The sequence below is a fragment of the Temnothorax nylanderi genome, unplaced genomic scaffold (genome assembly GCF_030848795.1).
Source record: "Temnothorax nylanderi isolate EJ_2023f unplaced genomic scaffold, tnyl_v1.0 TNYL_tig0008_pilon, whole genome shotgun sequence".
Lineage (NCBI taxonomy): Eukaryota > Metazoa > Arthropoda > Insecta > Hymenoptera > Formicidae > Temnothorax > Temnothorax nylanderi.
In genome coordinates, this window is record NW_027249070.1 from 2,661,193 (window position 1) to 2,686,463 (window position 25,271).

The window sequence follows — 25,271 nt, forward strand, 5'->3', positions numbered from 1 at the left end:
TATTTTTAATACTAGTAAATTAACAATTACGTTATTAATAATAGAAAAGGAATAATGTAATTGATTTAATGTTGTAGTTGATACCAACGTATTCTATTATTGGGATATTATTTAAGAAATGGACACAATATCGCATTACATTTTATATGTATTATATAACGATAACAGATAGCGTTACACGCTATGAATCCGACTGTATTTCAAAGACACTAATTGCTTTTCGATGCTACTAATAATCTTCCAGTCCACATCTTGATAAAATAAAGTATCGAAATCGGGATGGCCCATCATCGCTTTTAACGTCTTTTTTGCATCATTCCTGCAATTAACATACATTCATCACACATCTGTTCGATTATTTTGAAATGACAAACATCTAAGCATCTTTATCAAGGACTAATCCTTTGTTAAGAAATTATTTTCTTTAAGAAAACATAAATGATTTCTAAAGAATCACAAAAAATGTATGTAAGACGCTGTTATTAGCGATATATTCTCGATAGATGCGTATCAAGAGTACCTTGTTTCATTATTACCGTCGAGAAGAAATTTAGCACACATTGTGAATATCTTACGCCGGGTATCCTTGAGATTTGGATTGGACAATAAACATTCCACTCCAATAATATTAATAATATTATAGAGCAGTCGACTCACAGTCGCTCTTATCAACGGGTTCTTGTGACTGTAGATAAAAAGACAGCGTTCGAAATTCCATACAAATAATCTGATTCGTAACGACAAAAAAATCATTAATTGTAATAGATATTATATAACAATGTATATAATCGTTGCTTTAATCAAAGACGTCGAAGTCCATTCGATCACCTAGCGCCGTGCTCGCTGGTCAATATCCGAATACAAGTTGCGGGAGGCAAGTGCGACACCATGGAATCCAAGGCGCGTTGAGCGTCATTCCGGATCCCCTTGTTCGTGTGCGTGCTCTTCAGAAGCAACGCGGACGCAAGTTCGTCGAATTCCGGTCTTTGCGTACACTGGACCGTCTTGTACAACTCCATCGCTACCTGGCAGACAGTTCTAACGACGTGCGGCCTTGTATTTCGCAGCAAACTGCAATATAACGTTTCATTGCAGCGAGCACGTATGACAAAGAGACGCGGCGGAGATGCTCGAATGACCTGCACAAGGTTCGGTATATACGAGGCATATTGGAGTCTAGCAATTCTGGTTGAATCCTCGAGATGTGCATTAGCTTTATCAGAGCCGATACGCTGCTCTGCCATTGCTCCTGCTTCAAGCTCTGCATGGCGTGTTTCAATGTCTCTTGCGGACTCGCAAAGTCCTCTGGGGTTTCTGTACAATCGACCTCCAGTATAGGTACACAGTTCCCGTAATTGGCCGTAGGATTAACGTCCTTCGGATATCTGCTACATGAAAGTGTCATACATGTTTAAACATACATGAGTATAATATATTCGACGTTTATTATTATTTTTATATATTTAGATGTATTTTATTTGTGATTTGCTGATTCAAATAACATTCCTCCTCGTACTGAAATTTTAGTAAAATAAGTCATTAGAAGTTAAACATGCCCGATGTACCTGTCAGATAACGTAGGAAAACGCAAGTCCCCCGAAGCCCCGGAATACGTTGCTTCGACAAATTGTGTTTTTGCAACTTGTGATGAATTTGCATTCTCATGCTGAATAGATAAGGAAGCCGTTTCCGTCATCGCGCGTGTGGCAGACTTACCTTTTTTTTTTCAAGACAGTTTTTATCACGAAATAAATATCGACACTCCTTGAAAGATTTCGTAATCGGCTAATGTTCCTACCTGCACCTTTGCACATGGGACACGTGACATATTTCTTGCATTCCGTATACGCCATTGTATTACAAATATATTTACTGGAGCGTGACGCGATTACGCAGGAATTATATTTCAAAGAAATTCGATTACTTTAATGCCGCAGGAATTTGTCCGCTATATCTTTGCCTCTAAACGTCCATTTTAAACACGCAAACATCGCTCGCATAACTTTCCATAAAAGTATTGCATTCAGATAAGTTCAAGTCGATATTGATATGCGTGAATAAATTTGCATTAACGTTCGATATTGGCGCACAATTTTGATAAAAACTTCAATAAGAATCGATAGAAGTTATGATAACGGCAACAACGTTATGAAAGATAGCGATTGAATATATATGCGATACAGTTGGACACTAAATTAAGAAAAACACCTTCGCACTTTCTTTAAAAATAATTTTTTTACGATATATATATATATATATATATATATATATGAGAATATGTACATTATATATTATTTCTCTATACATTAATTATAGAATCAAATCTATAAATAAAAAGCGATAAAGCTATAAAATTTAGCACAGTCGCATTTATCCTAATGAATAAGATAAATTGGTCCTTCGATAAACCGCGAGATAACAAAAGTTACCTCGCTTTGTCGAGAAAGCGCTTTTCGTCGGCTAGTCGCGATTTTCTAGCCGACCAAGTATGGTCCGGTTCGATGACATGTCGCATGTCGTCTAAATATTACTTAATACACTTTTCAGTTCAGTCCACGGACGATCGGAGGATAACTGTATATTCGTCATCCTTCTCACTTTATATCGCACAGTCCCATTTTCTATTTCACACTATATTTTTGCGGTTCTAGTTCGTCTCGCGAATGAAAGAATTTGACTATCCTTGCTTACGAATGTCCCCTAAAAAGAGTATCAGTTCCGCGTATCACGACGGCGGTTTCTCCAGCGAGATATTATAATCCAAATGATCACAATGTATAGGACACTGATAATACGACACCGCGCTAGCGTGGCCGGATCTTCCTGATGTCATAGGCACACCTTGGATCCACTGGTCCTGGGCCGGATCATAAATTTCTACTATGTTTAAGAACGTCGTACCGTCGTATCCTCCTAAAAAAAAGGAACCGTACGTGTATATAATTTTTTATATCATGAAAAAAGAATCTCTCTAAATACAGTTTTTTTTTTATCAAAGATTAATAGAGTCATATTTACCCATTGCGTATAGTTTGCCGTCGAGGATGGTAACGCTAAGAGCACTGCGAGCAATAGTAACGCTGCTCACATTCCCCCATACATCGTGTTCCGTGTCGTATCTCTCTACCGAATTCAACTGCGATTTCCCATCGTATCCGCCTATAACGTATATGTACTGCCCCAGACTGGCCACACCGGCCCCCGAACGACTACACTTCATAGGCGACACCATCGTCCACTCGTCATTCTCGGGATGGTAACACTCCACCGAACTGAGCCGGTCCTTGCCGTCGAAGCCACCGATTGCGTACAGCAGTCTGTCAGGAGAACGAACGTACTTCTTACATTATACAATAAATAGATTTAATATATTGCGCATATCTCTTTGAATGAATACATGGAAACAATGTTTTAAAATAAAACGGAAGGTGTATGCTATTTATATTTAAGAGAAACTAATATTATATATGACATCTAAAATACTATAATTTATATTAGTAACATAATTAGCATACTGATGTCATAGCTAAATATGATTTACTTTGAAATTTAAATTTAGTTATCTATTTTTCATAAGTGACTATTTGATTAACAGTATGTCACCTTTGTCACTCAACGAATATCGGCTGACAAGTACTACCTATTCACTACCGCTACTCCTACACCTAATCTCTTGATATGCATGGGTTTCACACTGGTCCACGTATCTTGATCCGGGTCATAGCATTCGACGCTATTATGGTACTCAGCGCCCGCGCTGCCACCCACAGCGTACAACAGACCATCCATTACGGCGACTCCGACCCTGTTCCTCGGTACCGACATCGGGCTGCACGGTCGCCACTGATCCATCATTGGGTTATACCTGTCGACCCAGTCGCTGTCGTACCTGAGAAAAGTCGTGCGAGTCTTTTAGGTATATTTCGAACCTGTTTTTCTTAAGCAGTCTATCAACTACAACTTTTCATGCTACCTGATGACTATATTTAATATATTATGGTAGTATCTATACAAACTTTGGAATAAATTCCTTAATTTCTTAGGCATTTTGATTCAAATTTCCATGAAAAAGGAGAATTTTTAGATACAAAGTAAAAATGAATTTATTACCTCAGTTTGTTAGTTCTTATTTTCTATTAATATGATTATGGAGCGAACTAAGAATTAGTCGAATCAGTTTGGGAAAAGTGCAAAAAACTTTCATGAAATAAATATTTTACATTTAAAATAATTTCTATTTCTAAAAAAATGCAATAAGAAAATAGAATCCACCATAAAGTCATGTTAAAATTTTGAAAAAAAATTTCGTTAAAAGAACCAAAATGTATATATATCTAAATAAAATATTTTAAAAATCTAGAAAATGTAAATGGAACTTATATGGCACTTTTTGATACCAAAAATCTAGCACTTTGGTTTTCATAAAATAAAAACAGAATCAAAGGCACAATTCTAACAAAAATATCCCGGAGTTTCAATAAAATTCCCCGAGAGTCCCTTCACTTTTTAAGCCAGAAAAATTTCTTGAGAATTCCAGATAATTTTCCAAACACCCCATGGTATAGCGCTAAAACGTCGAACACGATTGACGTTCAGGTGCTAACCTGCTTCCCGGTGAATTGTGTCTGCCGCCGACCGCGTAGAACATCCCCTTGAGGAACGCACCACCCAGACCGGATCTGGGGACGATAAGCTTGGCGTGCTGCGCCCACGTCTTCTCGTCGGCGTTGTAGCCCTCCAGGACGTCGAGCGAATGCTTGAAGAAACCACCGGCGATGTATATTACCCGCCGCGTGTTAGGCGTACGCTCTTTCACAACCGGCTTCTTGTGCAACGTCAGGTCCTTGAAGATCTGCGCCAGATACTCGCGACACGCCGGCACCTTCTTCAGCACGTCGCAGTTCTTCATCTGCTCCCGCAGGAAGTTCGGCGTGAGGTACTGGCAGCGTACCGCGTGCAATATGTGCTCCATCTTGGGCCGCCTCGCCTCCTCGTTGTACTTGACCCACTTCAGCACGGCGTTGTAAACCTCTCTTTCCTCCTGCACGTTCAGTTCGTCCTTCCTGATGAGCGTCACCAACTGTATCGCAGATAACTGCAAGAACTCCTCCTCCTGACATATCTGGTTGAAGTGCTGAACGATGAACTGATTCGCCTTATGGTACAGATCGTGGCAGCCGTGCTGCTCGGCGAAGTTGGCGATTCCAATCGCGTTCGTGGGATCGAGCTGTCTTTCCAGAAAGACACTGCACGCATCTATCACATTGCTGACCTATATCGAAACACACGTTTGTCAAACGTTAAATCATATCAACAGGAAGCTTCAAGTCCCTAAAACAACTTTATGCCATTTGCTATTCACTCAGAATATATCTATCGACACAATTCTTTTCTTCACGATACGTTTTCTTTTTTCTAAAATTGTCTACGCACTTGGAACATGGTAGCTGCTGACAGCAGCGAACACACGGTAATCTCAGTGACTCTTATTTGACCAGTATACATGAAGTACATTAACCGAGCCATCGTGGTTGGACAGACACCCTGGAGCTTCACCCTCGTCATCTCGCATTCCTTCAGTCCTCCAGTGAACATTGCCTGGAATTTCAAGGGCCGATCAACATCGATACCCCGCTTTCCGCTGGATCCCAGCGACAGATTCGACTTAACGCACGACACAATTTCCACCCAGCTGTTCAGCTTACCTTAAAGTAGGGACTAGCTGCTGCTAAAATAACTTTATGCGCGTGGAACAGTTCGGAGCCGACCTCCAGGATCACGTCGGTCAGCATGTGATGGCTGCGCATCATAAACATCATCTTCATGGTCTCCTTCAGGTAGTTGGCCATGCAGAACGTCATGTCGCCGAGGTCGCCCCGATTCCGCTCCGTGTTGAGCATACCCTCCCAGTCCGTTTCCTCCCCGGACGCGAGCGGAGCGTCGCCCCGGGGCTGGGAGCCGCCCCGGGCCTCGTTCTTCCGCTGACAATCTTTCTCTCCATCCATTAAAGTAGAGCTGCAAGAGAAGCGGAGAACCGCGGGAATTGCGCCTTTAGATATTTACATACGTTCGCGTCATCGCGCGCTCCTCGCGCGCCCGGTCCTTCCCTTCTCGGAACTCATTAATATCGCGCGAGGTGGCCTACGCGGGGACGTCACCGCCGTGCCGCGCCGCGCCGCGCGACGCGGACGGAAAACCCGCGCGCGCGGCGTCGCGCACAATAACAGCCGCGTAATCAGCGCGACGCGGAAGCGTTGCGCGTGACCGCGGGACGCGGGACGTTACGTTTCCAGCCAGCGACGGGTCTCGCCGTCGCCGTCACCGTCGCCCGGTCGTTACCGTCGCGGAGAAAAACCGTCTCACGGCACGCGCGCGCGCGCGCGCGCGCTCGCATAACACATGGGCACTTACCCGGCCTGCCAGCCTCGCCAGGGCGATCTACTTGCGTCGAGGAGTCGCTGGGCGCGAGAGCGAGACGGGCGAGCGCGAAGGAGGCGGACGGCGAGAAGGCGGCGCGATCATGTCTCGCGATCGATCTCGCCGATGATGCACGATGACGCAGGCATCTCCTCCGGCTGCGGCCGGTGCGGCCCTGGGCTCCGATAGATGTGGCGTCACCGAGCGAGACGAGCGAGAGCGGGTGATTTGCATACGCACGTGTTTCACGACGGGCCGACGAGCGTTCGCGGGAATCGCGGGCCCCAGTCGCCCCGGATACGATCGGATCGGATCCGAGCGGCGCGCGGGTGGGACGTGGGACTCTTTCTCGTATAGACGCGATACGAATGGATACGAACGGGGAACGCTACTGCTGTCACCAGTGTCACCGTCGCTACGCCACCGTTTCGCTCCATCGCGCCGGCGGCGGCGGCGCAAGATCGCTTCGTCACGATTTGTACCGTAGATACGCCGGTGTACCTTTGTCCGCGCCGCTGATATCGGCATCGGCCAAACACGCCGCGCCGGGCTGGCTCCGCTCGGCTAATAGTCCAGCGCGGCCCTGACGGTGACTCGGTAATAAATACGCCCGACGGCGCGTGGAGGACGCGGCCCTCAATTCAGAGATTGTGGTGTTCCCCGAGCCGTCGCCGTCGCCGTCGCCGTCGGTTGTTCCCCGGCGAGCGAATGTCGGGCGACCGATTTCACCGATTCCGCGAAATCGAGATCTCGCCACGGAATATCGTTTCGGGGACGTGAGAACGAACGCGCGCGGATATGCCCCCTGAGATTTTCCCGTCGCTAAACGAAACCTTGGGTGCTTTCCATTTAGAATTAGTGACACCAGTCAACACATCTCGTTCTATCTTTCTTGGCAATCTCTGTCTTTCAATGAGTAACAAAACAGAACGACACTTGTGTTGACTTGTGCCACTAAGTGGAAAGCACCCCTTAATTCTACGTTGGGGTCCCGATTGTCGGGACTGTTCCAGTGAAAATTTGGGAATCAGGATTTTCTTCGGGAAGACAGACCCCCCATTGTCTTTCGTTTTTGAGATTCTTATGTCCATTTCTACCAATGCCAGACTAACTTTAATCTCGATTCAACTTACTTTTTATCTTTTTCTAGTTTTAGAAATTAGAAACCAAGATAAAAAGTAAGTTTACTCCCGATTCAACTTACTTTTTATCCTTTTCTAGTTTGAAGAATTAAAAAACATGATAAAAAGTAAGTTGAATCGAGAGTAAAACTGGAGTAAACTTATTTTTTATCCTTTTCTAGTTTGAAGAATTGGGAAAAGATGAGTTTATTCTCGCCTCAACTTACTTTCTATCCTTTTCTAGTTTGGAGAACTCGAAAAAGATAAAAAGTAAGTTTACTCTCGATTTAACTCATTCTTTTTATCCTTCTCTAGTTTTTAAGAATTAGAAAAAGATAAAAAGTTAAACCGAGATTAAAGTCGGTCTACATTGGTAGAAATGGACATTGAGAGCGATTCGTATCTCCCGTCGGGTCGACGTGTCCGTCGGCACGACGCGACGCGACGACGACACGCGGCAAGTAGAAAATCTTCCATTTCTCGGCCGTACGTTTTACGACGCTGCACTCTCTAAAGATCGTACAAGAAAATCGTACATTTCCCTCGCTCTTTTCCTATAAAAATGCATTTCATTTTAGAAACGCTTTTAGATCGTACCCTCGCGTATTGCAGCACGATGCGACGGACGGCGAGCACAATGGAGTTCGAGATGCGAAATATGTTTCAGCCTTAAAGGAATTCTCCGCTGCAATTCTTTTTGCTGCAACAGATGCCGGGGATTCCTCTCCTCGATTTCACAGGAACGACGACGACGACGACGGTGCATTCGTCCTCTTTATCCCAGCCCAGGTACAAACGAGGGAGGGATTCCGCGCGGAGGGACGGGGGCGGACCGACCGTGAATTACCGTGAAACAGCAATCGTGACCGTATAGATGACTCGAATGACTTGCAAATTTCGCTTTGCCGCGATATTTCGCGCGTAATCGAGCGAACGGTACTCCGAGCGTCGAGTCAGCTGTTCCGCATCCCGCACGGTTACGGGCTACGGCAACGCGGATTTAATTGACCGTTCGACGGTTCGTCCGTCGGCAGGACGACGGACGAGTTATTCGCGACTCTTCGATCACGAGCATCACGAGCATCCGTGAAGACAGATCAAACATCAAACAGATGTCCGCGAGAAAGACGGGAGAGAGAGGAGGGAAGGGGGAACACGAGCGCGATACCGCGTCCCCTCGAAGGAACAATTATATTCGTAAAAAGAGGACACTCGTCATCTCGTCAATCTCATCGTGCGGGTGTTGCGGGTTGCGGGGTGTTCGTCGTGACCGACGCCGACGGACAGAATGTGGGAGAACGACGGCGTCGCGCGCACGGCGTTAGAGAGATAAAAACATTGTCGTGTCATCTCCGGATTACGTTGTCTTAAATTGCGTCTTCCCGGGATTATCATCTCCGCTTCGCTCACGCTCGAACAGATACCGAGGCGAATTTGATTGACGATAACTGTGCGCGATCTTTGAGAGAGACGAAAACTGTGAATCGACGATTCTTGGAAAATCTTGGAGCGAATTCCGACGCGTGCCGCCCTCACTCGGTCGAGATCGATACCCGGAGAACATTTTACGACGGCTCGAAAGTCGTCCTAAAATTTTGAAAATGTCATATGGAATTATCTCGATTGTCAGGAAGACGTCCTGAATTATGACGTCTTCGAAAAGTTTTATGTATTTATAATATTTTCAAGACTGTTTTAGAATCAAAATGTTTCATCTTTGAGACATTTTATTTGAGATTGCTTTTAGATGTGATAATTATAGTCAGTAAAACAGTTCAGGTGGTGATACACACGCGCGCGCGCGCGCATACACACACACACACACACACACACACACATCTTTTTTTGCCATAAAATAATGATATTAAATCAGAATAAACCTCTTTTCTGTGAAAATAAAAAAAAATATCCTTGAGATCTCTCTTCATGCCGAAACTCTCAGCCATTATGCATTAAATTAAAAAAACCCCGCTGAAGGCAGAATATTAATTGCTTTTCCTCGCCACAACATTAAATTTCTGATCAGACGACTCTTTCGCGATTTATTTGCACATTTTTAGCCCAACAGATTCCACGCAGTTCGTCTGTGTAATTTCACTATTCCTAAAAAGAAAGTTCAAGTCTGTACAGAGTACGCGCGTGGACTAAAGAACTTATTCTTTACGACTTTATGCCTCGCACAATTTTTTGTTCTTATACCTCAATTACCTCATCGGCTACCAACGAATTGCGTCACAGGGTTACATTTCACGCATTCTCGTCTCCGTAAAAATATATAACTTTCGCACGGCTTCTGTACTGTTCCCCACTCTCTCTGTTCATCGTCAGATGTCCGGATAAGGAAACCGATCACGATAGACGCAGTATTTAACTTTTCAACCACAGCATCGTACGTCTCGCGAAATTTCCTCCAAATCCTCATCCGTACGTCCCGTGTTTTCCCCAGTTTTCCCTAATCCGTTTCCCGGAATTTATTCCACACTCTATTTACAGGTCTAGAGGATTAGGGCGACATTTTGCGATCTGGTACCGATACGGTGATTCCATCCGCATACGCCTCGTCTGACAATAGGTATGCAGAGACAGAACGTAACGTATTTCGCCCAGGAGTTCGAGTGCGAGCTGAAGGACACGTCCGGGAGATGCGCGAACGTCGGTTCCGGTACCGGGGAGACAACGAGGAAGGTTCTCCTGCCGGTTCTTAATCGAGACGCGGTGATGATAGGTGAGAGAGGGCGACCAGGCCCCGCAGAGGCCCCGAATAAAGAAACCCGTTAATTGTCATCTTGATCTCAATCTCAATTAGCGTGATGATTCGATTGTACACAAAAGGTACGGACGTTTCCGAGAGCATGGTCGAGTACGCGAACAGGATCCACGGTGTCGACGGGGTGCTCGAGTTCGAGACGTTGGACATTCAGACGAGAGACCTGCCCGAGAAGTACGTCGCCGAGTTCGACCACGTGTTCTCATTCCCCGTTTTGCATTTCTGCAACGACGTCCGGTAAACAAAATCTGACTTTTCGTCCCGCAAGAAAGGCTCCTCCAATACTACAGATCCAAGGGTGTTATTTTAGCCGAAGCCCTTCTTTCTTGCCGTTTTAAATCATTTAACACGATTGAACGCGTATCAACTTTCAATTTAATACGATTAATTTCCATTTCTACCAACGTATAGATGAACTTTGATCTCGGTTTAACTTACTTTTTATCCTTTTCTAATTCTAAGAACTGGAAAAAGATGAAAAGTAAGTTAAACCGAGATCAAAGTTAATCTGTATTGGTAGAAATAAACATAAATGACATAATTATGTAAGAAACGTGTAAAAAGAGCTTCAGTAAACGTGTCATTTTTAGACGCTTATGACTGTAAAAATAACATACTTGGAGATTTGCAGTAAATGATATTTTCCTAGACGCTATTGCGACGCGACGAAACGCTTCTCGAAGGCGACATCGTTTCGGTTCGATCTTCAACGGCGAAATGGTGTCGCGTTGACGCTTGTATCATTGTTTGATAATATTTCAGTAGATGCAGGCCTCAAGAAATAATCACGTTTATCTCCCCTAACAGACGAGGGTTGGAGAACATTTACAAAATGCTTCGACCCGGCGGCACCTTCCTCATGCTATGGGTATCGTCTCACGACATGTTTAAGATTCTTGAAAGCATGGCAGAGAACAAGTGCTTTGCATCGTATTTATACGTGAGTATCGCTGTTTAACTGGTTTCTTATTTTTTTTACAACGTTCCCCTGCTGCGAGAGTCGTTGCTAATCGTTATGCCTTGCGTTCACGTGGGATGTGAAGAAGTACACCGTGCCGTTTCCACATTCGGAGAAGCCTCACATGGAGCTGAAGGAGTTGCTTAGGAGCATCGGTTTTAGGATTCGACACTGCAGTAACCGGGAGATGAGCTTCGTCGACAAGAAGCCGAAAGCTTTTCTACGTGAGTACGCTTAAAGACGCGTGCGAGAATCAAACCTGCGCGACGTAAATTTTATATTCCTTCGTTGAAGCGTATGCAAGTCCACGCTTGATTATTTCTTTTTCGTTCCAACAGCCACTATTATATCTGCCTTTTCATTTTTGCGCGAGATGCCACCCGACCGAGCGGAGAACTTCAAGAACGAGTTTGTATGCGAATATACGAAGAGAAAATATACGCGCGATCATGAGGAGCTGGCGGTGGACCTGTACAAAATACTGGTAGTGTACGCACAAAAGCAAGTATTATAAAGTAGATAATAATTATGTATATGTGTAATATTGTGATAAATAGTTATGTATAGATTATCTAAGTTATAGAGATCTCATTATCGAAGCGATTAGTGGTTATAAAGTATATATATCTTTCGTCGCATGACGGATTAGAGATAAGAGATAAGAGAAAACTCGAATGTTATTAAATTCAGAGGAAAATCGGGGATGTTGACAGCACACTTTCATCTTTCACTCTCTAATGATCTAATGCGTACTCTTAATACGTTCGATTTGTTATTTAACGAAAATAAGAGGATGAGGTGTGTATACACATATGTATTATAACTACGCTTTGAGATAATATATTTATTTCTTATTAATATGGAGTTTTCATCAACAATAACAGTGTAGCAGTAGGCGTAACAAGAGAGACGAGGTAGGTTACGAGGAACCTATCCTAATGTCGTACGCCAACAAGTCACCGCGGTTGGAAGGGATCCTCGTGGCGTCTATTCCTTCGTTCATCACGTTTGTGTGCTACGACGCCGAGCTATCGGTCGCCAATCGTCGGGAGAAGCCGGTCGCGTGATCCAGACCGTCTTCTCTACGCATAAAATCTTGGCGATTTAATCCTCGAGCAACGTTATCGCGGACCACGTGATCTTATCATATCTTTCATATTTCATGTAACATTATAGTCAATAACACAAACACGACGGAAAATATCGCAAATATGTGTCCCGTGTCGCGTTTCAAGATAAACGCTTTATCACGATCTTGATATTCGCATCAATATTTAAGAACGGTCATTTTCCGTCGTTTTTGTCAACTTTGTTTCGTGCGTAAAGCTGTAATATCAGTTATTAAATGCACAAAGAGGAAGGAGTAGTAATGAATAATGAGTTAAGAACGAGCCGGCACGACTGTTCGAGGATTAAATCGTCATTTCACGTGTTCGCATTTAATAATGTGCAGCGTCGAGAAACGAGGTACACGCCACGGTAACCCATTTGTTTTGCAAGTTATACGAACGGAAGAGCCACATGCTATGTTAATCTCTTACGATTAATTATTCCGTAAAGTCTAACGCGTTACATTACGTTATAGCCGATCCTTCCTTACCAAGTGACAAATCAAGACGTAGCATGTTGGAAGGGAAACCTGTAACTGACGGTGTAATTGCTCTCATCTACGAAAGATTTCTTAAAATTTCTCGTCGCGATTGTGCGTTGACACGTTAAAGAGCACGAAAACGATTTAACTTTGTAGCATAATAATTTACTTTTATCGGTCCAAGTAAAATGTTAGCAGTTTTCGCTAGCTGATTCGAATATTAGACAGATTGACAATCTCAGCCGCGGAGCCTGCCGATATAATTTGACAGCAACCGAGCAGAATGTTATTTCGTAAACATTTAAATGGAATGTATTATTTAAATGGATTAACATGCCTTTTTTTAGAAAGGAATATATCATTTAAATAGAATGCATCATTTAAATGGAATAATATATCATTTAAATGGAATGCATTATTTAAATGGAATAATATACCATTTAAATGGAATGCATCATTTAAATGGTTACGAAATAGCAAGTCTCTGCTGGCAATTCGCCACTAAATTCCATTAGCAGATTCTGTTACATTTCCGCTGGCATTCTGCCGACAAAATTTATAGCAAACACTTAGCGAAGTGTGTTTCCAACAGATCTGGCTATCTGCGAAAACAGAAGATAAGAAAATTGCGTCAGCTATCGAAAATTGTGTTAAAGGGATAACCGAAAGAGAGTGTAAGCAAATTACTCGGCGAATATAGAGCGATATTCGCTTGACGGAGACAGACAATGCGGAGCCGACACCGGACAGCAGCACATGCGGGACATTTGCATATTAATTCATCACTTAGCAGGATAGGACCCGTTCGTTCGACGATATCAAATAGTGGTATTACTTGGCAGGATTTCAAAAAATCAACGTAACAACAGTTCAAATTATGGCAGTGCTTTGTAGAATAATCTTATTGCCCGTTAGTGAGTGAATTAATATGATGCCATTAATCATCTCGCGATAATGATAATGAGGTGAATCCAATCGTGCGTGATCCGATAACTCAATCCGCCGTGAATACGCGTTTCTCGAAACCTACGGACTCTCCTTTGTTCTAAATTGGTGTGTTCGCTTGCTCCTCGTCTTTTCCGCGAGTTTTTCTTTCTTTTTTTTTGTGGTTTTTCTTTTTCTCCTGTCCTCTCTCGTCGTCTATTACTCTATTACGTTCACTTACGATGATCTCGCGATTTTTCCTTCGCGTAGATAATGCATTCGGGCCGTACCCGTGTGTTCCTCCCTCGCATCGTCGTCGAGAACGAGATGCGCGGAGAGACAGTGGAAAGAGAAGAGCGAGTGCACTCCACGCGATCTCGAATATCGCACGTCGAATATCGGAAACTGAAGTATCACGGAGAAAAAGGCGTAGTGGAAAATGTGGTATTATCTTCGCTTGTGTGTAGGCCGGCAATTCCAGATACATATATATACATGAATATATATATATATATATATATATATATATATATAATAATAAGTATAGCTATATTGCAATGAGATCAACTCGAAGAATACTTTTGATGGTAAACATTCGAAGAATATTTGATAAGTTATCGAACGAGAGAGCACAGATACCAATATTTATTTAGAGCGACGGTTTCGCGAAAATTATTTGGAGATTCTGCATATCGTTCGTGCACATCTCTTTCCCTCTCTTTCTCTCTCTCTCTCTCTCTCTCTCTCTCTCTCTCTCTCTCTCTTTTTCTCTCTTTGAGAGTGTTACTATCGTTGCTATCACATCCAGAGATGCAAATTCCAAACGGCATTCGTCGTTGTCGCGACAGAGTTGCGAACGCGCGGAATTACGTTACGGAAGGAGGTCGCTCTCGCGAAGACGACGATAACACGACAACGAGATAAGTGCATTTTGCTCTTATCTTTCCGCGTGCGTGTGACGTCTCTAACAGGCTCTTGTTGGCGCACAAAGAAGTAGGGGGGCTCGACCTTTAATTCAGTGCAATAGTGTTCCTTCAGGGATAGAAGACCTAGTAGAAGACGCGTTATGTACAAGGGAACCTCGAGGGATTTTTCCCCGGGACGTCTGTTTTCCCCTCCCGAGAGAACGGAGCAACGGAAGACGTAGAACGGAAGAGAGTTAGAAGGTGGTGGAGAGAGAGACCCTACTGAACCAAATTACCGGCAGAACCCACACACGTTATACGAGGAGAGAATTACAGCTTATATAAATTAATTTTAATAAGTCTATCTTTGATTTCTTTAGGCGCGGGTGACTCTAAACTGGCCCCCTATATGTTTGTATTTTGATCACTTCCTGAATTAATTGCAGCACAGATTACGCCTACAGTAGTCTGCCGTGAACGCGTTGTTTTCTTTTTTTTTTTTAATTTCCGTGAGAAGGTCCGTCTCTTAGCTCCCAGCTTCCAGGCAAGCTACCCCTGGCGATCACGGTGTGACGGAGGTGAGCGGGTTTCGGAGGATCGATGAGAGAAGCGGGCGAGCTGAGCGGTGCGTTCTGTGATGCTAGGACACCACGTGTCCTTTGTAAAACGTAGGCGAGACGCGGACGTGTGTTGCCGTCTTTTTTCTCTTTTTACGTGCGTGCGTATGTGCGTGCAGTGTTATCGGCGGAATCGTTTAGCGCGCTCGTAAAAACGCGCGGCGAGTACTATACGCTGAGCGCGGTACCCGCTGGGATGCGGCGACCCCCTCGTGAGGGGTGCAATCATTCAGGACACTTTCATCGATTTCGTACGCGCGGCTCCGGCGCGATGCGCCTCGTCGCGACGCGACGTCGCGCGTCGCGCTGACGCACGTGGCACTCCGAGGGAAACACCCTCGGGGAACTACCAGCCACGACCTACTTAACGAGAGGACAATGACGCTCTAATTCTACCGGGAAAAAAGTGTTAGTCCGCCCGTCTCCGCGGCGACGGCGGCGGCTCGTCCGCGCCGACCGTCGGCGACCTCGCCGCCGCGTTTCCCGGTGGGAAAAAATATAGTCGCACGTATACACTCACACACGGAGAGAGATACTACCCGCTAAGGACTCGACGAGGAATTTAGTTTAAGTTCTTCTGAATACAATAGCGTACTACCGAGGAGAACTATGAAACTAAATGTCTATTAATACTCTATCGTACAATATAACGTAGTGAAATATTCGAGTACAGTACAGTACTAGTTTTTAAGTAAAGTATCTTTTTTTTTTTTGGGCGGATACGACTACTCCTCTAAGGCCTCGCTCATACGAATCTTCCCGTTCTCTTTAAAGTTAATTAATTCGAATCTCGTCCTCCTCCTCTTGTTTTTTTTTGTCTTTTTTTTAGTCCCGCGCACATCCACGTTCTACTTGTCTAAAGTTGAATAGTAATGAGAACTAGACGTGAGTTTCGCCCCCCCCTTATTTTCATCAAGTGAATCGAAAGAATTCGATAGACGAAGATGGGAGACATGCACATCGATCAGTAACAATTATTCAATTCCGATAATGTTTCATTTACAATTCCTGAATGAAATTTCGCCTATCAGTCTAGTAAAATCCGTCGGAAGGAATCGGTAAACTCGCCGGCCGCGAAGCGGGGTCGGGGGTTCACCGAGTCGCGCGGCGAGCGAACGAACGAACAAGGTCGTCGTCGTCGTAATACCGGACCCCGCGGCGCTTATCTAGCTAAAATATACATTCTACACATTCTCGCGTGCCGGATGAAAGCAAACGGTCAATCGCGAAGTTAATACTGACGTTTGGCACTGCTTCAGGAGACAATTTGCTAGGTCGCGTGGGATCCTCGCGACGTGACTGCGAAAAAGAAGATTTTTCTGTTTCAGGTGTTCACTCCCGGCCCTCTTCTTGCCCCGGGCCCGAATCTCCGGTATCGAATAACCCGCGATTACGAATTGCGTTTAACGGGACTTCGGGTTTCGAATTCCGTCGGCTTCCAATCCTATACCCTCCTGGCGCGATAATTAATAAGATTTAATGCATATTATCTCGCAGTAAGTGGTCATTCTACGCCGAGAGTCCATCGAGCGAGTCTCTCTCCTTCCGCAGTCACAGAAATTATTAAAGTGGCAGTATAATATGCAGTCCAATTCGACGAGGTTCGGTAGACCAGCGTTTCTCAACTTTCGCTACGCGTTACGCCTTGCCTAATGGCGAAAAGGTAATACCGGAATAAGAGTATTCCGCCGAGTATTTACAGTATTCGTACAGACGAGGGATCGAAGGAATGACAGTCTGTATATCTCGAGATATTTACACTCCCCGAAGGGACGATTATTCTAGAACGCGCGGCCTGTCCGAGTTTTTATTCGCGAGCGAAACGCCACACCCCGCCTCTCCATCGCCACCGCGAGAAAGAAACGGAGATAAACGGAGATAAATGGGGATAAATGTCCGATGCTGCGTCCATAAATCATCGCGTGTTCGTTGTATTCGTGCGCTGGGTGTGCAGCTAATTGATCGCCATCGCTAGGAGTCGGTATGGTGCGAACGGTTGCGGATGGAGACCCGCTCGATAAACTTGGACAGACTTTGACCTGGTGAAACGCCGTTTTTTTTTTGCGTGAAACTAAGTTTGAGAACCGATAAATTTTGAAAGAGAGAGCTCTATCCACTACGTGCTAAGAGCGTGATCTCGAATCGTCGAGGATCGGAGTTGAGAAACGCTGCAGCGTACAGTATCTGATACCATAGCAATCGAGAGAGACTCACCCAGGCTGCCGGTTAATGTAGAGTTAAAATGTCAACAAGAAAATATCTTAGTATGTGTCTCGCTACCTATTTAAGACATCACTACTAGAGTTTATAGCACTTTTGTTTATCCTATATTATTAATGTACGTAACAACGTATGAACAATCAAAGAGATCTTTCTCCGTCCTCTTTACCTCATCTCACCCCCCTCCCCCCACTCCAACAGCAGAAAATTCTTCCCGTTTTACTCGCAACGCCGTGTGCCTCTGGCTAGTTCTTAATTTCTCTGATAAACTGTCGGATTCCTCTACAAATTGACCTATAAATCTGATATTGCTTAAAATCAATCAAAGCCCCTCAAAGGCTTAGCGATCCTCCAAAAAGCCGAGCTGCTTTCAAGAACTCTCCCTTAATACGGGGCGGTCTCCTATCAAGGGGGATGCAGGTCGCGATGGTGGGCCCTGGCAGTTAAGATGGCCTTCAGCTCGGAGTCCAGCTGCTTCTTGGTTCGCTCGCTGACACACTGGCCGCCCACCACCGGCTGGGTCAATCTCGGCGACGGCAGGTCCGCCATCAGCTTACTGTTGTCGCGATTCTCGTGACTCCTGGCGCGCCGTATGGGCTTCTTGATCGGCAGCAACGCTTCCTCTTGGGCTTTCTCCTCGCCCGGGGAACGGCTCAAGGAAAGCGTCATTTCCTGATTCAAGGTATACGTTGAACCACGACTACCACCACCACCACCACCACCCCCGCCGCCACTACCGCTGCCTATAGCCTCCGACGACCTGGTGAGGTCGATAGTCCCGGAGCCCCACTCGCGCGACAGTTTCCTCCCGATGGCGGACGTGAGCTCGCTGTTCGGCGACAACAGTGGGCTTCTGGACACCTGGTAGCCGGCCGAGTGCGGCGGTCTCAGAGTGGCGAACACCGGGAAGGACTGGCCTCGCTTGGCCGGGCTGCGAGAGTATCTCGGCGTCGGCACGCCACCACCCCCGGCGGCGGAATCACGACGAACGGTCGGCGTGCCACCGCCGGTCGAGTCGCTCCTGGTAGGTGCTAACGGCCGCAGATTGGCACTGCCGCCGAAGGAGCCGAGATGCGGCGGCGGCGACCCGCCGTCCCCATGGCTCAATCTACGGCCTACCGTCTCCAGCGGGCTCCTCGCGCGCAAATTGGTGCTGCTGAGCGTGAACTCGCGCGGCTTCATCGGCGCGTCGAGACTCACCGGCGACAATCCGAGGCGAGACGCCGACAGATTCGTTGAACTCCTGCTTTTCTCCGATCGCTTAGGGCTTCGAGGCATCAGCGGGCTCTTGCTGCGACTCCTCTCTCTACCTTTTCCGAGCTTCTCGTCCTTTTTCACCGTCTTGGTGGCATCAGGCTCCTCGGGTACTGTCTCGATCTTCTCTTCTTGTTGTACTCTGAAAGAGAGATAATTGAATATTTAGTAGTTTTGCTTGCACTAGTTTCTGATACTCTTTCCTATTATTTTGATGTGATTGATTATGAAAAAAATATTGGGTTTTTTGATAATAAATAATTATCAAATTTTTTATTTTGACATCTGTTTGTCATATTTTGGTAATAATAGTTTATCGGCACAGGAAAAAATTATTTCGTTTAATAAACTTGAATATTGCATTCCCTTACCTTCGGATTTCTTGAATCATCTCGAAGAACTGTGCTTTGCTCTTACGTCTGCGACGTTGTTCATGTTCCTTCTGGAACATGGAAACGTTGTAGATATTTAGAAATCAAAGTGAGCGTACTGTCCATAAGTTCGCAAATATGAATTTTCAAGTAGACACAAATTTCTATTTTTAAACAATCTATATTATATTATTATATGTTTCGAAGCTGTTCGGTATTTATTTTAAAATGCTTCTATCAAGATTTCGTTCGCGAACTTGTGGGCCATTTAGGAAATCGAAGACACGCACTCGTTTGACACTCTTCTGAAAGAGCGACGCGATCTGGCCCTGTCGCACCGTGTGCACCAATTCGCGGGCGGCATGATGCGGCGAGACCAGCTCCACGCAGTTGATAAACCTGTACAACTTCTGCGAGAAGAACATGACGTTACGGCTGCGCCAGATGGAATCCTCGGGTCTGCGTCGCAATCGCGGCAGCGTGTACTTGTAGAAGAGATGTTCTCCCATGAGTATTATGATACCGAGCACCACACCCATCCCGAGCAGGCAAAAAACCCCGGCCACGGACGCGACTCCTAGCGGCCTGGGTTGACCACCTGGCTCGGCATCTATTGCGCCTATCCCTGGTCGATCGCTCAGACAAGGTAATTCGCCATACCTGGAATTAGCTCGCTTTATATAAAGTATTTACCTCACTGATTTTAATACTTTTTTTTCCTAACTATATTGATGATCTCATTGTTATATAAAAATGTATAAAGTATACAGAACTAATAGACATAATATTCATTTTATACATATTTAATGTATTTAATAAACGTTTAAGACATGTAATTGTCCAAATAAATTGATTTTATATGAGATGATGAATTTTTAATAAAATAAATAACACACTTATGCTTATATTTTTCTCGAACAGTTCACATATTCTGCGCGTCGGACTTTATTTATCACTTAATGTATTTTCGTCTAACGTAATTATCACGCTCCCGTTATCACGCAAATAAAAAGAAAGTCCGCACGCGAACCGATATCGATTATCCAATTTTTGCACTTATTTTTGCGCATCGCTCACCATTTTTCCTGCAGAATGTCGAGCAGCCCGTTACTCGTGAAATTTGCTATAATTTTCGATATGCTCTCCTTCAGGGGGTGTCCTCTCGTAAGCGCGATTGCGTAAGTGTCCTCGTTGATGGTATCACCGATCTTCTGCAAGCGGCAACCGTCGTCGGTCGCCCGATAATAATCCAGAATCGGCGTGTCCGCGATCAGAATGTCTAGGCTGCCGTTTCTCAATTTTTCCACGCCCTCGGCGACGTCCGACAAGGAATATCGAGCCATGTGGGACCATAATTGCGGATTCGCTCTTTGCACGTAATACTCGGCCGCGGAAGCTCTCGGTGCACCAACTCTTTGTGCCAACAGCTGTAATATAATGCATTCAAAAGTCTTAAATCCATGCCCGAAAATTAGATAGGAACAAAATAAATATTTTCTTTCGCATTTAAACTCTGTTCAAAATTGTTTTGTCCATAAACATATTAAATAATAATCCCAGTGAACAGTGTCTCAAATTGAGACATAAGGGACGTCTTCAAGACGTTATACGTCCCGATTTGAGACATGCGTGTTGTCTGTTAAGCCGGTTCTACAATACGTCGCAAACGATGGCAACTGCCAGTTGAAAAGTATTATTTCTGATTGTCGATTGCCAGTTACTGTCGCCAAAAAAGTTAAAAGTTCGCCAACTCTCTTTTGACAACCGCAATTGACAAACGCAACATGGAAATAACACTTTTCAACTAGCAGTTGCCATCGTTTGCGGCGTATTGTAGAATGGCCCTTAATATATCGCGAAGCTTTCAGTTTTTGTCTTTTATTTTTTCTTACATAAACTCGTTTGTAAACAATCGCGTATTTATAAAGAGCCGAGATACTCACGCTTTTATCATGGTAATTGCTCACTGATGAATGAAAAAAGAGACCGGCGATAAGGGCGGCTATGTTTGCCGTGTACGAGGCCACGAAGATGACGGAGAAGCCGCCCCAAATGTTGATAAGGAACTTGTTAGGCCAAGACTTTGGCGCCTTGAAGGCCACGAGGTGGCCGCACAGAAGGCCCCACATCACCCACAGCGCGGAGGCGATGGAGAAGTTCTTGCTGCGCTGCCTGCCCCAGGGATTCAGGCCGAACGGGCTGAACCATTCGTAGAGCGCGACGGCGATCGCGGTGAAGTTTAGCGACGTGAACACGGCAATCCACAGCTCTGTGCTGAACGGGAACAGAAACGCGAGCAGCGGTATCTCGGAACGTAGCTGCGGCGCCGTGACTAAGCTCACGCCGCTGAAGTAGTACGGCGTGGTGAAGTCCACCACTTCGGCACGATGGGTGGACACGCTCAAGGCCGCGAACGACATCTGCGCTCGGCCGGACACCAGCTCGCCCATCACGCCGTTCCACGTGCCGTTCCGGCTGTTCCGTTTCCCAAATAGCCCGTCCTCCACCAGGTACAGATTAAAACGAAAACCGAGCTCGCGCGCGACCACAGTTAGCAGGTCTATACTCAGGCCGTAGCAGCACACCACGGTATTACCCTGTCGACAAGTGAGACCGCGCAGACAGAAGCCCTCTTGCAGATGTGTGATCATGGTGAACGGCGACGCCAGCGCGGTCACGATGCTATAAATCGGCATCCCGATCTTCTCGCCGCCCTGCTCGAGGTACGCCGGCATGATGCCGCCGCCCGGCCAGATTATGGTATCCAAACGGACTTCCCTGCCTCCCTTGATAGTGCCGACCTTGGTCCACCTGTTAAACATTGATTACATCGATTACTCCACCTTTTAGCAATAGATATGAATATCTTAAGATCGAGTCGAACCTCAATTGAGTCTTATTCCCGGGAAACCTGACGGCTTGCAAATTCAACAACTGAAACTCTGCCTTGTCCTTAGAGATTTGTCCCATGGATTTCCTCAGTTTACTCGTCAAGGTCGCGGATACGTTCTCCCTCGCGTCGCTCGTCATGAATTTAGCATTACGTTCCGGGAAGCATTCCGGTACGAAGTGCTCTCTGAGCTGCAGATCGCGCATACGACTCAACATCGTCTTTGTTTCCAGGAAGGTCTCGTCTAATGCTTGCGAGGTCTCTCTCAGTATTCTGGACAGTATGGTGTCGCCATCCATGATCCTGATACCGGCCGGCCTGAGCGCAAGCATCCCGATCGGCATAAAACTCTTGGAATTGAGCTCCCTGTCACTCGCGAGTCTCACGACGTCCTCCTCGTCGTCAAAATTGAAGCCCTTGTCCTCCCGCTTGGTCACGATCTTCTCATCTCGCCACCTATATTCTTGCAACCGATGTATGTCGTTGGCTAGGCTCGGCAGCGGATTCAGCGGCGGCAATGGTTTGTCGTCCGAAGCGAGATTCGTCGTTCGCTCCAACAACGGTGTGTTCTCGTTGGCCGCAACGGCGACACGCGAACTGTGAAGAAGGTGCGAACTGATGATGTTGGGCTCGTTTGGTCGCAACTCCGCCTTAAGATCCAGCCAGAGCCACAAGAATCTGCCCGAGAGCATCTCAAACTTGTTGGCCGCACCGAGGATCTTCCGGGCGTTGCTCAAATCGCAGGCCATCACCACGACTCCACCGCTGCCGCTCTCTTCGGCTACCCGCCTCAGCCTCAATCTCAAAGTTCTGTCATTCGTCGGAAGGTGTATGATCGCGCGAGGTGTCAATGTCGGTGGATTCGTTTGTAGAAGATGAGTGACGGGCAGGAGAGTAGTATCGATGAGGAGGGTGAACGCATGCCAGTTAGCCCGATGCATTAAGGCGGCGGCTGCTGCTCCGACCTCTTTGGGGCTCGAACCTATGCGGTTCTCAAACCGGCCGAGATTTCCCTGTAAACGAAAAATAATTCACATTTTTGCATTGCAAAACATCATACAATTATGTAATCGGATCGTTCTACGCGCCGTCGAATTTGACAATTGCTATCATGTAAATAAGGAAAGATGTAGCTTTTTCTTTTTTGTAGAATTAACTATACGAGCGACTATGCGAGTTCGTAAACGTAGATACATACATACCTGGCGAAGAAAGTCTCTGTGTGTAAACGGTAACCACAGAGCTGGAAGATTCAAGGCGGCAGCAGCCGTAACAAGAAATCTGGCTGCCGATCCTCCCCCTATAATAAGGCTTAATACTGTCTTTCCGCCTTCGATGTCTGTACAAAATTTGTTTAACATTGACAAGGGGTATAACAAGGAATTCGTCGTCACGGGTGTCGTCCTTGTTTCTATATATGACACATCCATGTCCGCGTGAAAAGATTCCAGTCTCGCTTGCTCCCATACTTTCTGTACGTCTGCCTTGAAAGAGGTCTGAGGCTGAGTGAAACATACCACTATCCGCCACGATGCGTAAGACGATCTGAGCCTGGCCTTCGCCGCTCTCAGAGACTTGGCAGCGTCCGCAGTACCGGACACTGACACAGAAGTCCCTAACAAGAGGAGGATTACAACTCCAGTATAAGAGCCAGGCATCTTCCTCGGTTTTCCTTATTCTCCCCTTCCTCTTTTTCTATTTAGCTTTTTTGATATACATTGCTGAAGCGTGGGCCTAATCTGTAAGAGACAATATTTTTACTCAGAAATATTACTTTAAATGTATGTCATTAATATGTCATTGATACATGTGTGGCAGATAAGCCTCTACTAACAAATATTTGTCAGCATTCTGCTAATATTATCGTGCGCACGATGTACAATTGATCTCAAATCATTAAATTATACTTCGTGAAGAATTTTTCCAGCACAAGATACTTGCAATTATATATCTCGTACTGTGTTATAAATATATGTAAAAAAAAAAAAAATACTCCACCTTCGTACGTACTACGAAAAAACCGCGAATCCAACCAATAATTTGTTAATATCAACAACTGATACGTAAAAAAATTTTATAACAGTATCTTTCACCTGCCAGGGCTAGAGTTACCCTGTTCCACTTTCTTTTTCGCAGATATCAAGATAACATTCTCGGCACAAACAGGCACATAATTTCGCGTGACGACAGTGCGCGCACTTCGAACGGGAGAGATTCTAAATCACATTCTAAAAACTGTGATCCGTACGCGTTTCGGAGGATGCACAAAACAGAGACGACCTTACCTCTTGACGGAAGGGATGGAAGGTCGCGCGTCCGGTGGGGGTTTAAGAAGAGCAGAGCAGCAGGGATCGCTTTTTGGCCACCGCCGCATAATAGCTGTCGATCGGGTGAACCGTGTCAATCCGTCGCGAGGCACTCGGTCAATTGGTCGGTGCGGACTGCGGAGGACACGGACGATCAGCCACCCGTCACTTGTCCACCCCCGGACAATCTACCCCGTGCGTAACGGCCATTTTCGCGAGAGCAGCCCCTCCCTTTAAATTTCACCCCTGTAGCATCCCGTGGTCCACACGAGCGCGCTCGTGGCATATACTCCATGTATTGCGCCTGTCTTCCCTTTGTATATACCTGTACGTATGTACGCGTGTCCCTGTGTGGTATCGGCGGCTCTCTCTGACAATGCCACTAACACTCGTAGATTTTGCTGACGCCCGTTATAAATGTCTCTCACAGTGTCCTATGAATTAAAAAAGAACGGATTTCTTGAGCTCCTCCTAATACGAAGTGTCCCGGAAGTCGTGACCTGATTTCGTACTCTTGGGACGACTCGGTTCCCTTCTTGAACGATATAACTGGAGAAAATAACAATTTTTCGAATTGTTGTAAGAGATTGATGATTGAAGATAGTGTTATATGCAAGAGCTGAAAAATAAAAATAATATAAATCAAGGGGTTCAACTGGGAACTTTGGGAATGTAAAGAGATAGTCGGTTTTTATTTCACTGTTAGTCCGCACAACTTTTTCGATTTCAAAAGTAAAATAAAATGTTCTCAAACTACATTTTCAAGAACTGCAAGTAACAACATATACTTATTATTATTATATCATTAAAGTACAATTGAACTTTGCTTCTTGGGAACTTTAGTTCAAAAGTTACAAGAAGCTAAGAAGTTGCAACAATGACCTTTAAGTTTACTTGAGAAAAGTTCTTTTTGAATTAATTAAAGAATCT

At 45.3% G+C, this 25,271-nt stretch overlaps 4 protein-coding genes across 12 annotated transcripts; 1 reads left to right on the forward strand and 3 right to left on the reverse strand.

Moving 5' to 3' along the window:
- Positions 1–71: 71 nt before the first annotated feature.
- Positions 72–2,116, reverse strand: LOC139785578 (TOG array regulator of axonemal microtubules protein 2-like). Its single transcript, XM_071724743.1, has 6 exons — positions 1,799–2,116; positions 1,566–1,716; positions 1,140–1,388; positions 829–1,071; positions 521–685; positions 72–319 (listed from the first exon to the last, which is right to left on the reverse strand). The coding sequence occupies exons 1-6, from the start codon at positions 1,851–1,853 to the stop codon at positions 175–177; spliced, it is 1,008 nt and encodes a 335-aa protein (XP_071580844.1). The 5' UTR covers positions 1,854–2,116; the 3' UTR covers positions 72–174.
- Positions 2,117–2,216: 100 nt separating this feature from the next.
- On the reverse strand, positions 2,217–6,851 carry Keap1 (kelch like ECH associated protein 1). 2 transcript variants are annotated; one of them, XM_071724631.1, is made up of 7 exons: positions 6,412–6,851; positions 5,706–6,015; positions 5,434–5,598; positions 4,605–5,272; positions 3,641–3,889; positions 3,019–3,317; positions 2,217–2,913 (listed from the first exon to the last, which is right to left on the reverse strand). In XM_071724631.1, the coding sequence occupies exons 2-7, from the start codon at positions 6,003–6,005 to the stop codon at positions 2,726–2,728; spliced, it is 1,869 nt and encodes a 622-aa protein (XP_071580732.1). In that variant the 5' UTR covers positions 6,006–6,015; positions 6,412–6,851; the 3' UTR covers positions 2,217–2,725. The 2 variants fall into 2 exon arrangements, with proteins under 2 accessions (XP_071580732.1, XP_071580728.1); XM_071724627.1 differs by lacking the exon at positions 6,412–6,851 and having other exon boundaries at positions 5,706–6,384.
- A 58-nt stretch (positions 6,852–6,909) lies between these two features.
- Positions 6,910–12,121, forward strand: LOC139785529 (juvenile hormone acid O-methyltransferase-like). Of its 8 annotated transcripts, none has more exons than XM_071724714.1 (7): positions 6,910–8,024; positions 8,117–8,327; positions 10,032–10,263; positions 10,371–10,542; positions 11,113–11,245; positions 11,349–11,487; positions 11,602–12,121. In XM_071724714.1, exons 3-7 carry the CDS (start codon positions 10,113–10,115, stop codon positions 11,775–11,777), a joined length of 771 nt encoding a protein of 256 aa, XP_071580815.1. In that variant the 5' UTR covers positions 6,910–8,024; positions 8,117–8,327; positions 10,032–10,112; the 3' UTR covers positions 11,778–12,121. The 8 variants fall into 8 exon arrangements, with proteins under 8 accessions (XP_071580815.1, XP_071580808.1, XP_071580812.1 ...); XM_071724707.1 differs by having other exon boundaries at positions 6,910–7,995; XM_071724711.1 differs by having other exon boundaries at positions 6,910–7,255; positions 7,721–8,327.
- Positions 12,093–24,798, reverse strand: LOC139785403 (uncharacterized). Its single transcript, XM_071724572.1, has 8 exons — positions 24,321–24,798; positions 23,238–23,774; positions 22,030–23,048; positions 21,089–21,956; positions 20,223–20,572; positions 19,436–19,805; positions 19,146–19,216; positions 12,093–18,916 (listed from the first exon to the last, which is right to left on the reverse strand). The coding sequence occupies exons 2-8, from the start codon at positions 23,691–23,693 to the stop codon at positions 17,926–17,928; spliced, it is 4,125 nt and encodes a 1,374-aa protein (XP_071580673.1). The 5' UTR covers positions 23,694–23,774; positions 24,321–24,798; the 3' UTR covers positions 12,093–17,925.
- Positions 24,799–25,271: the final 473 nt, after the last annotated feature.

What these genes read in the sequence shown, in the direction of transcription:
- LOC139785578 (XM_071724743.1), bottom strand. Translation starts at nt 1,853, where the DNA reads ATGGCGTATACGGAATGCAAGAAATATGTCACGTGTCCCATGTGCAAA. An exon ending in TCCCATGTGCAAAGGTGCAG is followed by an intron (nt 1,717 to 1,798) that starts GTAGGAACATTA and finishes GAAAAAAAAAAG; the next exon opens with GTAAGTCTGCCACACGCGCG. An exon ending in TTTCCTACGTTATCTGACAG is followed by an intron (nt 1,389 to 1,565) that starts GTACATCGGGCA and finishes ACTTTCATGTAG; the next exon opens with CAGATATCCGAAGGACGTTA.
- Keap1 (XM_071724631.1), bottom strand. Translation starts at nt 6,005, where the DNA reads ATGGATGGAGAGAAAGATTGTCAGCGGAAGAACGAGGCCCGGGGCGGC. An exon ending in CAGCAGCTACCATGTTCCAA is followed by an intron (nt 5,273 to 5,433) that starts GTGCGTAGACAA and finishes GTTTCGATATAG; the next exon opens with GTCAGCAATGTGATAGATGC. An exon ending in CACAATTCACCGGGAAGCAG is followed by an intron (nt 3,890 to 4,604) that starts GTTAGCACCTGA and finishes GACTTTTCTCAG; the next exon opens with GTACGACAGCGACTGGGTCG.
- LOC139785529 (XM_071724714.1), top strand. Translation starts at nt 10,113, where the DNA reads ATGCAGAGACAGAACGTAACGTATTTCGCCCAGGAGTTCGAGTGCGAG. An exon ending in TCGAGACGCGGTGATGATAG is followed by an intron (nt 10,264 to 10,370) that starts GTGAGAGAGGGC and finishes TGTACACAAAAG; the next exon opens with GTACGGACGTTTCCGAGAGC. An exon ending in GCTTTGCATCGTATTTATAC is followed by an intron (nt 11,246 to 11,348) that starts GTGAGTATCGCT and finishes TGGGATGTGAAG; the next exon opens with AAGTACACCGTGCCGTTTCC.
- LOC139785403 (XM_071724572.1), bottom strand. Translation starts at nt 23,693, where the DNA reads ATGCCTGGCTCTTATACTGGAGTTGTAATCCTCCTCTTGTTAGGGACT. An exon ending in ACAGAGACTTTCTTCGCCAG is followed by an intron (nt 23,049 to 23,237) that starts GTATGTATGTAT and finishes TTTCGTTTACAG; the next exon opens with GGAAATCTCGGCCGGTTTGA. An exon ending in GGGAATAAGACTCAATTGAG is followed by an intron (nt 21,957 to 22,029) that starts GTTCGACTCGAT and finishes AATGTTTAACAG; the next exon opens with GTGGACCAAGGTCGGCACTA.